The following is a 13,533-nucleotide window of genomic DNA, read 5'->3' as shown; positions in this document are numbered from 1 at the left end:
TTCTACAGTCTGTGCCATGAAAATGTCAGGGACAAATCAAGATCAAGTATGCATATGTAGTATCGTATCATACCTTATGGTGAGGAGTTTCTTGTTGGGGCAGACTGGATGGATTGTACAGGTCTGTATCTGCCGTGATCTACTATGAACTGTGACTCTGAATGGGTTGTGAGAGGAGATGGCAGAAGAATAGGGGAAATGGTTATTTGTAGTTCTCATTCATGTTCTTATTATAAATAAGGTATTTTCTTGAATGGCAGTGGGATTGATGTGTGTCAGAGGGTGGAGGCAGAGTGGGTAATGCTGAGGGTGCAGGATACAGGACCAGGGCTGGAGCTGTATACCAAACTCTCCCTCTGAAAAATTGGGCCCCATTGGCAATTCTATAAGACACCTCCCCATCTCCACCAGTTGTACACTGAAACTGCTTCCAGTTGGTGAGATAAATGCAAATCAAGTGCACAGCTATTTTTGCAGTGCCAGCAAGCTTCCTCAGGCCCCACTTGTGACTCCAATTGGAAATAGCTGTTCTGCAAATTCTAGAAAGCCACTCTCTGCTTTTGTGTTATTGTAAAAGTTGAGCACTGAATCTGCTAGCTTAACTGCACCTTGCTGTGGATGGGACTGATGAGATCTGTGCTTACCCCTAACAGGCTATTCTTCAGACGCCATTATCCTGTTAACACTGTGACCTTCTGCAGCATAGAGCCCCAGGACCAAAGGTAAAAACAATAAGGGTTTGTACTGCAGGGGGCTGTAAATAAAATGTTGTCTCTCTTCTACACAGGGCTTTTTTTGTGCTGGTACACACTAGTACAGTGTACCGGCGCCTTTTTCTTTTTCCTTGCCTAATCATCCCCCCATCTCCTGCCTCTGCCCTGCAGCCACTGCTGCTTTTCCCAGTGAGAGGAAGCAACAGGCAAAGCAAGGAGTAGCGGACATAGGGCTGCAGTGCGAGGACACATGCTGTCAACTCTGCTGTTCCCCTGCCCCAGAACAGGAAGTTGATGTCAGAGGGGCAGGGGCTTAGCAGAGCTGACAGTGCACGTCTGAGCACTGCAACCCTTGCGCCTTTTACTCCTTGATTTGTCCACCACTGCTGCTGCTTGTTGGGAAAAGCAGCAGCGACTGCAGGAGAGATGCTGGATGGGAAAGAGGGAGCAAGGGGAGAAAAATGCTGGATGGGGAAAGAGGGGGCAAGGAGAGATGCTGGATGGGGAAAGAGGGGCAAAGGGATTGATGCTGAATGGGGAGAGAAGGGGAAAGGGAGAGATGCTGAATGGGGAGAGAGGAGGTAAGGGGATATATATGCTGAATGGGAGAGAAAGGGCAAGGGGAGAAACGCTGGATAGGGGGAGAGGAGGCAAGGGGGAATGCTACATGGGAAGAGAGGGGCAAAGAGAGAAATGCTGAATGGGGGGGGGGGCAGAGATGAGACAAGGGGAGAAATGCCATATGGAGAGAGGAGGGATGGGGAGAAATGCTGGATGGATGTGTGGAGGAGAGAGGGCAAATGCTGGATGGACATGGGGAGGAGAGGAGGGGTAATGCTGGATGGACAAGGTGAGGAGAGAGGGGGGCATGCTGGATGGACATGGTGAGGAGAGAGGGGGACATGCTGGATGGAAGTGGGGAGGAGAGAGGGGCAAGCTGTAGGCAGACACAGTCAAAAGAAGGAAACTGCAGATTGGATAGTAAGAAAGAACTAAATGTGGCCAGAAGGAGAAATAAAATTAAAGAAAGCTGAAAGGAAAAGGAGAGAAAATTACTTACAGGAAAATCTGGCAATAAAGAGAAGACGAGTAGAAACCAGAAACTGGAACTAATACAATTGAAAAAAGTATGTAGCTTGACAACAAATATAGAAAAAAATAATGTTGTTTTTAGTTTAAGATAGTGTGGTAGCTGTGTCAAATTTTTTTTATTTGTAGTTGTTAATTTGTAATGTAGTGAATGAAATAGATCAGATTTTGAAATTTATATAATTTATATCTATCTTTAGAGCAGTATAAGGGGAAAATATTTTTGTTTTTCTGGTGTTATCCTGCATGTTAGAGTCTGGGGTTTTTTTTTTTTTTGGGGGGGGGGGTATTCAGCTAAATTTTTATCTACATATTTTATTAGATTATGGTTACTCTTAGGGGTTTGTTTGTTGGACATAGGGACTGTGCCTTTTTATATGCTCCATGGCTGGTAAAATGGGTGTGACTACACTGGAGGTGTGGCTAGTATAGGGGTGGAGCCATAGTGACCCTGCCCTTAAGGTTGGCCCTGTATAGTACCTACCAAAAAAAGCACAGTTTCCACATGATGATCTGCAGAGAAAATGTAAAGCACAGAAGTCCCGATGCTCAGGTTTGCCAGCACACAATATTGGGAGGCCCCTACCACGGGGAATAATGAGCTCACCCCGGATCAGCGCAAGTAACATGATAATGTATGCAAAAGCATGCAAATGGGGTCATTTCCTATTCCCCCTTGCTGCTCAGAGAAGGGTGAACTTCAGAAGGGTGCCCTTACTGTGATAAACTCTACGCCAGCTTGGAGCTGGCGTTAGGGTGTCTGGAGAGGCATTCCTCTATTCTGTTCATGTCCTGACTAAATCGTCCTTCCACCTTAGCTTCCAAAAGCATGATTTGGGGGTGATTTCATTTGATGGTAGTTGGAAGATAAACTTAGACTTAATCATCCATCCAGCTTCCAAAAACTTTGGGAGTGATTTCATTTGATGGCAGTTTTATCTCACATTGGCTCCAACTGGGAAAGGATTATCTTCGTTTCCCTTTGGTGTTTTCATAGGAGAGAAGACGAAGTTACTTACCTGTAACAGGAGTTCTCTATGGACAGCAGGATAAGTCAGCCACATATAGGTGACATCCTCCGACGCACCCATTGGATGGAAATGCTCTCCAATAGCTCAGAGAGATTTTTTTTTAATCCCTCTGAGCATGTACTGTACTACTCCTGCTGGGCACGCCCGAGCAATCCCACTTGCTGCTTCAGTCAATTCCAAGCTAGGGGCAGATCATCCGAAGAGGGGAGGGAGGTGGGTGGGTTGTGTGGCTGACTTATTCTGCTGTCCACGGAGAACTCCCGTTACAGGTAAGTAACTTTGTTTTCTCCTAGGCCAAGCTCCTAGGATCCATAGTAGTGGTAGAATGGTGGAACCTGTGTGAGAATCCCCATGGATGACAATGTGAGCATCCACTAGGTATACGTGCTACTTTGGTGTAGCATTTGAACTTGACAGTCTGGGTGGGGGCATCACATAGCAACAGGACTGACTTGAAAGTACAGGTATCTTATTTGTGATGACTACCCTACCAGGCACGACCATGCATGAGGTATCCACAGGGCAGGGAGTAGGGGAGTACAATGGGAGGCGTAACAGCAAACCCTTGTTGGGGTAATAAGGCTTTACAGTAGCCCTGCCTTAATATGGTGAGGACTATGGGGAAGTAAGGCACACTTGCCGCTAGAGATAACCAGTCTGTGTGAAGACTATTGGAAGATGGTGTCGATAGAGAAGGGCATCATGGTGAGAGGCCCCACTGGAGAGCCTTGTTAGGGTGATGAGGGTTTAGGGTGAAGAGGGCAGTGGAAAGGTTGGGCACTAGGAGATTGGGCATGAGGAAATTGTGACCATATGGGACAGCTGCCTGTAGGGTATGGTCAGAACTGCAATGTCTGGCAAATGTGCATATGGGTGGGTGAACAACTGGCTGAGTTGCATATATCCTCCCCCAGTGTGGAGTGCAGGTAGGCCAAGGTGGGTGATTCCTGCACCAAGTAGGTGTGTGCTGCAATCCCCCTCTCTGATGCGAAAAAGCTATGGCGTGAGCTGTCCCGTGGGCCTACTGCCTGTTTAGATGGCAGGTGTTCTGGTCTGTTTGGATACCATCAGTTAGGAGGATGACTGTGTATGCTTTGTCCAGTCACTGTCACATCAACCAAGCAGAGCAAAAGCTTGGTTAATGTGGAAAAGCAGATGATACTTGGGCAAGATGGCCTGATCCTCCGTCAGGATGGTGTATGGTGGGGAGTCCAGCAGTATTTGCAGCTCACAGATGCAGTGGCGCCCTGACAACGGGGTAGACTTGTTCTTTACTATCAAAGGTCATTCTCTAGATATTTATTTATTACATTTGTATCCCACATTTTCCCACCTAATTGCAGGCTCAATGTGGCTTACATAGTACCGGAGTGTCATGTATCCCGGGGCTTCACCGTAGATGATTTTGTGGACCAGGGTGCAGATTTGGAAAGCAATGCGTTCTTTGATTGGGAGCCAGTGTAGTTTTTCCAGGAGCGGTTTTGAGCTTTCAAATCGTGTTTTTCCAAATATAAGCCTAGCTGCTGTGTTTTGCGCGGTCTGAAGTTTCTTTAAGGTTTGCTCTTTACATCCTACATAAATTCCATTGCAGTAGTCTACGTGGCTTAGTACCATTGATTGTATCAGGTTGCAGAAGGTTTCCCTCGGGAAGAATTGTTTCACGTGTTTGAGTTTCCACATTGAGTGGAACATTTTCTTTGTTGTGGATGCCACTTGGCTCTCTAGCGTTAAATTACGGTCCATTGTAGTTCCAAGGATTTTCAAGCTGTCTGAGATAGGAAGGATGACGTCTGGGGTGTTGATACTTGTGGGGATGTCTGTGTTGTGTTGGGATGAGAGGGTGAGACAGTGTGTTTTTTTCTTTATTGAGTTTTAGTTGAAATGCCTTTGCCCATGAGTCCATGATGTTGAAGCTCAGTTTGATTTTGTCGGTGATTTCTGTCAGTTTGGTTTTGTAAGGAATGTATACCTATACCACCATAACTTCTTTTGTACTTGTCCCCTACCGAACTTGGTGAATGCCTTTATGGTATTATGTAAGCCACATTGAGCCTGCAAATAGGTGGGAAAATGTGGGATACAAATGTAACAAATAAGTAAATATATTATGATATCGTCTGCATATATAGAAGGGTTAAGGCCTTGGTTGGATAAGGACTGGGCTAGTGGGGTCATTATTAGGTTGAAGAGGATCGGTGATAGCGGTGATCCTTGTGGTACTCCAAAGTCTGCTATTGGGGTACAGGGGTCAGCGCGGGAGGCAAGCTGTGTTGTGGAGGTCCTGGTCTGAAGGTAATTTTCCTTTAGAGATGTAGGTTCCTCTTGTGGGAGGGCCTGTGGGACACTTGTAATACCTTCCTGACAGAGGGTATAAGGTCCTGACCTTCCCACATCTGGGCTGTTAGTATCAAGGTGAGAAGTTGTGGTGTAATATGATGCCCTTGTACTGGGAGACATGGGCATGATGGTATTAGCACCGGTGAGAAAAGCTGTTATATAGATTGATGCCCCCACACCTGGAGAGTCGTTGTTGATAGGAGAACCAGATTTGCCAGGGCCTGTGAGGAGTGGACAGGATCACTGAAGTCCTGCTGTGTAGTTTGTCCTGAGAGGTTTAGTGATCAGAAGTTTGTCAAGTTGGGGGTGTACAGAGTCGACCCACTGGGTCCAAGGGAGGACAGCGGTAGTCAAGGGCCATCAGATTCGAGGTTGCTTGTGGTCGGAGATGGGCCATTTTATGTTTAGATTTCTGGTAAATGTGCAGGCTGGGTTTTTTCCATTTGTGGGACAAGACAGTCATGATGTGCTTGTTGATAGATCCTTCGCCTGGCGGTTGACGGGTATATGGCTTTGAGGTGGAAAATGATGAGGGTGGAGAAAATTCCTTGAAGGTGGTAAGAGAGGCTGTGCTACCCCGGTTGTTGGGATTCCAGTTGTCCTTGGAGGGAACTGTTTATGTGTCCACTCGAGAATTAGCTGTGAAGTTAAGTTTCCTGAAGAGGGGATGTTCTCCAGTGTCAGAGCAAGGTGGGCCCTGGTAGGCGTTGCAGCAAGTTGAAGGTATTTGTTTTGTAGGTAATATATGGATATGGGTGGTACTCCAAGATGTAGCTCTGGGAATGGCAATGCTTTGTCAGGGATGTTCCCAGTAACTGTATGTGCCAGGTAAGATTTGCAATACTCGTGAACTGGGATACTGTCTTGGTTAGGGAGAGTGATAGAGCTGGAAGGGAATTGTGCTCAGTCAAAGCTCAGGAGTTAAGGGTGTGTTTGCCCTTAGGAGGAGTGGGCCGGCTGAGCCATAGAAGGGATCGTGGGTTGTAGAGGGGTTCAATAGCAGAAAAATAAAATGGGGAAGAGGGGCTTCCCTTCTTGCATATACGACCTTCTAAGCTGATAGAAGTTTTGCAATGTTGTGGGCATAGCCCATCTCTGTAGTGCTGCCATTCCTTGCCCACATCTAGCAGAAGATGCAAGGATGAAGTGGAGAACCAGTGGTTATTCTCCGTCTGAGATGGCTGGCCATCTTATTTTGGTTATATATATATATATATATATATATATATATATATATATATATATATATATATTCTTTTTTTTTGGTGGGGGGGGGGGGGGTTGAATACATGACAACATTAGCCTAGGAGGGCTGTACGCTAAGTACTGAGATGGAGGAGAGAGGCAGCTCAATGGGATAAGCTGGCACAAAAGGCCTAAGAAATTTGCCGTGTATGAACTGAGTTAAGGGCCCTACAGTATTCTGGACTCAACCGCTGGACCATGAGTATCTGGCAGAATTAGACCTATTTCCTCGAGTAATGTGTATCCATACCAAAGCCAGCTGACTTCTTTTTGCCCTGTCACTCAGTATTTCCCTGCTCCTGAAGGCCCATGGTCTCAACATTTGTATGTGAGGCCATGTTGATTAAAAAGGTATGCATAAGATCAAGAGGAGTAGTGGTGGGATTCCCAACCTGAGTGACACCCCTTTTAGGTAGGAGCTTTTCCCCTTTTTTGGGCCCTGGAAGAGAAATGAGCTTGTGAGTCCTGGCACCCCTGGCGCAGTTACAGCTCCACTCACTGGACTGTTTTCCATATCTTGGTATAGTGGAGCTCCCAAGAGATATGGGTTATACATGAGGAGAGTTTGGGGAATAGACAAGGTTAAGAAAGAGAATTAGCCTTCGTCACCGAACAGGGGTTGGAATGTTTGTGAGGACTGCCAGAGCACGTTGTAGAGCCTTGGGCTCAATTTATCAGGAGCTGGTTAAATCGGTTGAGTGCTACTCAATGTCTTGGGTGTTTCAGAGTGGGTTCAACATTAGATCAGTGGCACTGGCTGTGCCTGATGTCAGGATCCCTGATGTTGATGGGTGAGCTGGTTAAAACACTGCTACCGTATAAAACAGATGTATCAGTAGGTAGGTATGAGAGTCTATAACCTGCATTCCATTTTCTGCCAGATAGGGGCCTGTCACCGGCTTGGTGCATGTGAGGTAAGGTCTTCTCCTCTCCTCCTTGGGGGGGGGGGGGGGTATGGTGCACAGTGGTCTATGAACAGATCCTGTGAGGAATGTATTGCACTAGGTCTGCAGTGTGAGGGGTGTACAGATCGGCATTTCTGTGCTGGACAGTGAGTAGTGGGGGGCAGGTGGACGCCCCTATGATCATTGAAATATATTGTATATGTCTTAATATAGTCCGCTTAGAACTATATTTGGAAATTAGCGGAATAAAAGAACTGGGATCTTGCCGGGTACTTGTGACCTGGATTGGCTACTGTTGGAAACAGGGTACTAGGCTTGATGGACCTTTCATCTGTCCCAGCATGGCAATGTTTATGTCCTTATGTTCTTAATTGTAGCAGCAAAAGAAGCGTTGGGTGTGCAGAATATAGCGCATGGTGGGGGTTCCAGCCCCTAGTGAGCTCCAGGGCTCGGGGCCAGTGGCGTACCAAGGGGGGGGGGGGCGGTCCGCCCCGAGTGCACGCCGCTGGGGGGTGCCGCGTGCCTGTCTGCGCCGCTCGTTCCATGCTCCCTCTGCCCCGGAACATCCTGTTCCGGGGCAGAGGGAGCATGGAACGAACGAAGCAGACAGGCACACGGCACCCCCCCCCCCCCAGCAGCAGGTAAAAATGCACCCGGGGGGTGGCCTTTCGCCGGGGGGGGGGGGGGTCACGCTGAACCGGGGGGGGGGGGCTTTCACCGGGGTGGGGGCGCATCGGCGATCCGCCCCGGGTGTCAGCCTTCCTAGGAACGCCACTGCTCGGGGCTATCATTCTGGCTATTGACAGGAGATTTTGATGCTTGCCAACCTCAGTAGCACAGTGATGACACGAGCCCTCAGTTACATTGCTGCACGTTGTGTTTTTTTTTTCTCTCCCAGAGACCCCCAATGACCTTCAGCTGTAGGAGTTATTTTCCCTGTTGTTGGGGGGGGGGGGGGGGGGGGAGGTCTAGAATCCACGTTTGTGATCAGGTAATGGAGGTTGAGATATGTCACCCAATACCACAGGGGCACCAGCAGTTTAGGTTGCACCTTGTTCCAAGGAAGAGAGCAGAAAGGGGGGGCAGTGGGTATGAGTCACCTGTCAATCTTCGGTGTCCTGCAGATGAGATGGGCGGTGCAGAGATAGATGTGGCACAACAGCCCACCCACTATCGGCTGTAGTGGGGAGCAGAGGCATGAATCAATGCCATTTGGCCTTGTGGTATTTCTTCCTGCCATAGCCCTTTACCCGTGTGACACTTTGGGGTTTTGGTACTCACTAGCCTGTGCTGCTTCCATGCATTCAACGTATGTTGGGTGGGGCAAAGGCATGGTGCGCTGCTGTTCAAGTGCATGCATCTTGTTGGGCAGGGCCAGGAGGCATGGCGCTGATGTCCTGTAGCGCTGTGATGGAGCCAGCGGCAGTAGGGAAGGCCTTTCTGTTGCTGCAACGAGAGGCTGTACTGGTGCCTGAATGTGGGCAGATTCCTCTGCTGTGTTCTCTGCTTGGAAGTGTGTTGCAGCAGTACCTGTCCAGTGGCAGCTGCACTACAGGCTTCATGTTGGCTGTCGGGGTCCTTGACCTGGAGATCTTGCGCTCCAGGAGATAATCCCTTTTTCCATTGGGGCCAAGATGAGAGCAAAGCCTGTATTATATCTGTACAAGCAGAGCGCTGCACCGAGTCGGGTTTGCTCCTGCCCCGTGCCTCAAATCTGGAGGTCGTACCGGGGGGCACTTCCTGTATGATCGGGCCCAGGTCTTTGCTCCTGCCCCGTGCCTCAAATCTGGAGGTCTTACTGGGGGGGGGGGGGGGGGGGCACTTCCTGTAGAATTAGGCCCAGATCTTTGCTTCTGCCCCGTGCTTCGTCTGGAGGTCTTACCGGGGGAGCAATTTCCTGTCAGCATCTGATCACACCATCATGTTCAGAGAGTAGTTGGCAGTTCTCTGTCAGGCCCATGATAAAGAATGATGTGGGCATTTCTGAGCTCCATGTGGCTGGAGTGTTGAGTCTCTGCCGACCATCGGAGGACAGAAAGCCCCCCAGAGAGACTGCTGCTTGTTGGAATAGAGAGAGACTAAGATATACAAAGGAAAAACATAAAATAATAGAAGAAAGCATACTATAGAATGAAAGGTTTTAGGAGAGCTTGAAAATCCATCCACCTTGGGAAGGTGGAAAGAACAGACGGAAGCAGGAAATGGGATTGCCCGGGCATGCCCGGCAGGGGTAGCTACTGCACATGCTCAGAGGGATTAAAAAAAAAAATCTCTGAGCTATTGGCGAGCATTTCCATCCAATGGGAGCGTCGGAGGGCGCCACCTATATGTGGCTGACGCATCCTGCTTGTCCTAGAACTCTGTTTTCATGTAAAAGTGGCCCTAGTGGGTAATTTGTCTCTATGAGAAAAACAGTGAAATACTTATTCCTCCTCCTTCTCTCCTCCCCCCTCTGGCGTTCGGGACATGCACTCGAGCTGTGCTTAATGCACAACTCTTGAGCGCATGTGCCAGACACTATCCTCCTGCCAAACTCCCTAATTCTCAATGCTATGAGTGCACCTAAATTTGCATCTCATTAGGGGGTGAGCATTAGGGATTTTCTTCACCACACTGATCTAGTGGTATTTTTCTAGCACTGAGTTTTTTCAGCATCTGCCTAAGGGTTTGCTTTTAAGCTTATTCCATAGGCTGCCTTGCCTTCAGTAAATACCTCCTGGTGAGAGGCTGGGACTGCAGGATTTGTAAGCTTCCTGTACAGCCAGTGCTCCTGCACCATTCCCTAGATAAACTGAGATTAGTGAAGTAGGTTTGGGGGGGGGGGGGGTAGCAGCATGGAATCTAATTTGCTTTTGGAAACAGGACACTTAGAACAGATTTACCCTCGTCTGCTGCGGAATAGCTGCTCTTATATACCCTGTCTCTAGGTGGGCTGTCAGCAGGGACCTGTTTTCTTCTGTATAGCCAGTTCTCTGCCTCTTGCACCATTCCCTATCACACCCCCCTGTAGGGAGAGGATGAAATATTCCACCCTCACTCCTGAAATGAGTATTTCTGAACATTTTTCCACAACTTTTTCCATGGTAAAAAGGAATGTTGCTTTATCAAATGTTCAGTTTCTGGTGCAGCTGAGAGTTTCTTCCAATTTTTTTTTCTCTTGCAGATGGACAAATGCTGATGGGACTACATCCAAGTATGTATAGTAACTATGAATATTTTGTTAGCCCTGAATTCAATCTGACTTTCCATATTCATTTTTAGGACCCTGCTCAGAGGGCAGGAGCTGAGTAGCTGTTTAAGGAGGAAAGTCTGAATAAATAGGGTGTAGTCCCTGTAACACCTCTGTGGCCATTGTTCCTGCACTATTTCCTACAGCAGTGGTTCCCAAACCTTTCCAGGGGGAACCCCAGTCAGAGAGGTTTTCAGGATATCAGCAATGAATTTTAATGAGTTAAATTTGCCTGCAACTCTAATTCATGAATGTTCATCCTGGGTTCTTGTACAACAGATTTAAGAACCACTGCCCTACAGTCTTTCCTGCTGGGAGAGGTTGGAATTGCAGGAACTGGGCTTCCCCCACATCTAGTGCTCCTGCATTGTTCCAGTTATTTTGGGATGGAAAAAAAAAGTGAGGCTAGGGTGCCAAAATTGCATTCCATCCATTACCGTCCCTCTTTCGCCAGCAACCCCCCTCCCAGAATACCCACCCACCTTCCCATAAGGCCCTCTGCATCTACCTGATGGATACTCTGGTGATCTAGGGTAGGGTTGGCCAGTGGCGTAGCTAGGGTAGTTGACACCCGGGGCCGGTCATTTTTTAACCCCCCCCCCCAAATCCAGTACTAGGCATACCGAGAATACAAAACACTCAGGACCTATAGAGCAATTCTACCATACCATAAGCAGTAATTTGTACGAGTCACACAAGGAAAAGGAAAGCATCTTGAACACTACAGTGAGCACTAGAACATCAATTCACCTATTGTAAAACGAAAACAGACAGATTAGTACAGATCGTCAATCCTGCACAGGCAATGCCAACCAAAAGCCATGTCTTTTTCACAAACACAGATACACCCTAATTCACTATAGAATAAGTAATCATAAACTTTCTATTTAGACAAAAATTAAACTGAAACCCCGATGCCAGACTCTGCATACAATGCAACACCACAGAAACAGAAAATGTCCTCTAGTACTGTGCAAAATATAAAGACAGCAGATGTAAATTTGAAAAAACTAACAAATACCAATCACCACTTTACAAATTAACAAATAGAAATAAAACAAATATAGAAAATAAAATGATACCATTTTATTGGACTAATACATTTATCTTCCAGAGGCCAAAATCTCCTTCCTCAGGTCAATACAGTATAGTACTGTTACAGTATCCTATCCTGACCTGAGGAAGGGGGTTTTGTTCTCTGAAAGTTAAGTCAAAATGTATTAAAATTAGTCCAATAAAAAGATTACCTTATTAACATGTTCTATTTATAAACATTTATTAACACAGCTACAATACTATATCCTAAAGCAAAAAAATAAAAATATATATTTTATTTACAGTGTCTCTGGTTTCTGCTTTCCTCATCTTCTTTTCACTGTCTTCCTTCCATCCAGCATCTGTCTTAGCTCTCTCTGCCATCCAGTCTGCTCTCTCTAATGTCCCTTCCATCCACTGTCTGCCCCTTCCATCCACTGTCTGCCCTCTCTCTCCCTTCCATCCACATCTGCCCTAGTCTGCCATCTCTCCCTTCTCCATCTACCCTCTCTCTCTTCCTTCCATCCACATCTGCCCTCTATCTCTGCCCCTTCCATCCACCATTTGTCCCAGTCTGCCCTCTTTCTCTCTCCCCCTTCCACCCACCATCTGCCCTTTCTCTCTGCCCCTTCAATCCGTCTGCCCTCCCTCTCCCATCCATCCAGGGTCTGCCTTCCCTCACACTCCCCCCTTCCATCCAGGGTCTGTCCCCTCTCTGCCCCCTCTTTTCAGCTCCCAGTTCCAGCCCCCTTCATCCACCACATGCCTTGCATCCCCCCTTTTCAGCCCCAGACCCATTCTCCCACCTGCCCCATGCATGGACCCATTTTCCCTCCTGCCCCCTTGTCAGACCCCAGTTCCAGCTTCAGACCCCTTCTCCCATCTGAGCACTCCCCTCCCCAGTCCCCTTCTCCCCTCTGAACTCCCCCACCCCTCCCCAATCCCCTTCTCCCCTCTGAGCTCCCCCACCCCTCCCCAATCCCCTTCTCCCCTCTGAGCACCCTTCTAAGCTCCCCCACCTTCCCCAATCCCCTTCTCCCCTCTGAGCTCACCCTCTCCCATCTGAGCCCCCCCCCGAGCCAGTCCCGTCCCCCCCCTCCGTCGAGAGCTGACAGAGCCCTCTTCTCCTGCCACCACCCTACCTTTTTTTTTAAATCCATGCAGCGACGCAGGCAGCGCCTTGCGTCTGCCCTGCGTGTGCTGTGAAAAGAGAACATCGCGTCGCTGGCATCAGGCCTTCCCTCGCTGTGTCCCACCCTCGAGGAAATAGGAAGTTACCTCAGAAGAGGGCGGGACACAGCGAGGGAAGGCCCGACGCCAGCGACGCAATTTTCTCTTTTCACAGCACACGCAGGGCAGACGCGAGGCGCTGCCGGCATCGCTGCATGGATTAAAAAGGCAGGGTGGTGGCAGGAGACGAGAGCTGTCGGCTCTCGACAGAGCACCCCCCCCCAACTGCTGACACCTGGGGCGGACCACCCCCACCGCCCCGCCCTTGCTACACCACTGGGGTGGACAGAAATGATAACCAGTCACTGATGCCTGTGCAAGTTCTAGGTTCAAAATGGCAGCCATGACCTTTAGCTACAGGTTGCAGCTGCCACTTTGAACACAAAGCCAACACTGACAGCAGTGATTGGGGATCCCTACTGCCCACCCTTCCCTAGACCACCAGGGTATCCATCAGCTAGGCCTGGAGGGTGGAGGGGGTGGCTGCAATAGATGAATCAGAGGGTGCACTGGGTTTGGGAAGAGATTATAAATGTTGCACATCAGAAGCATTATTTTTGAAAGCTAAATGCTTGTTTTCTGCACATTAGTTTTAACTGGGGACGGTTATTTTATTTTTCAAACTGACTCAAACACAGCCTTAAAGGAATAGTTTTGGGGGCCCAGTGGGAAACATTTACTCCCAGCCCTTGGATATCCAAATTGACATTGCACTGCTT

General features: G+C 48.3%; 1 protein-coding gene across 3 annotated transcripts in view; it reads left to right on the top strand.

Moving 5' to 3' along the window:
* TNS2 (tensin 2) overlaps nucleotides 1-13,533 on the top strand; it is a 336,420-nt gene that overhangs the window by 319,332 nt on the left and 3,555 nt on the right. For all 3 annotated transcript variants that reach the window (XM_030198195.1, XM_030198196.1, XM_030198194.1), the window contains exons 27-28: nucleotides 654-722; nucleotides 10,484-10,513. In XM_030198195.1, the coding sequence (XP_030054055.1) occupies nucleotides 654-722; nucleotides 10,484-10,513 (99 nt within the window). The remainder of the gene's footprint in view (nucleotides 1-653; nucleotides 723-10,483; nucleotides 10,514-13,533) is intronic.

This window comes from Microcaecilia unicolor, chromosome 3, assembly GCF_901765095.1.
Source record: "Microcaecilia unicolor chromosome 3, aMicUni1.1, whole genome shotgun sequence".
Taxonomy (NCBI): domain Eukaryota; kingdom Metazoa; phylum Chordata; class Amphibia; order Gymnophiona; family Siphonopidae; genus Microcaecilia; species Microcaecilia unicolor.
This window is presented reverse-complemented; position numbering and strand designations above follow the sequence as displayed.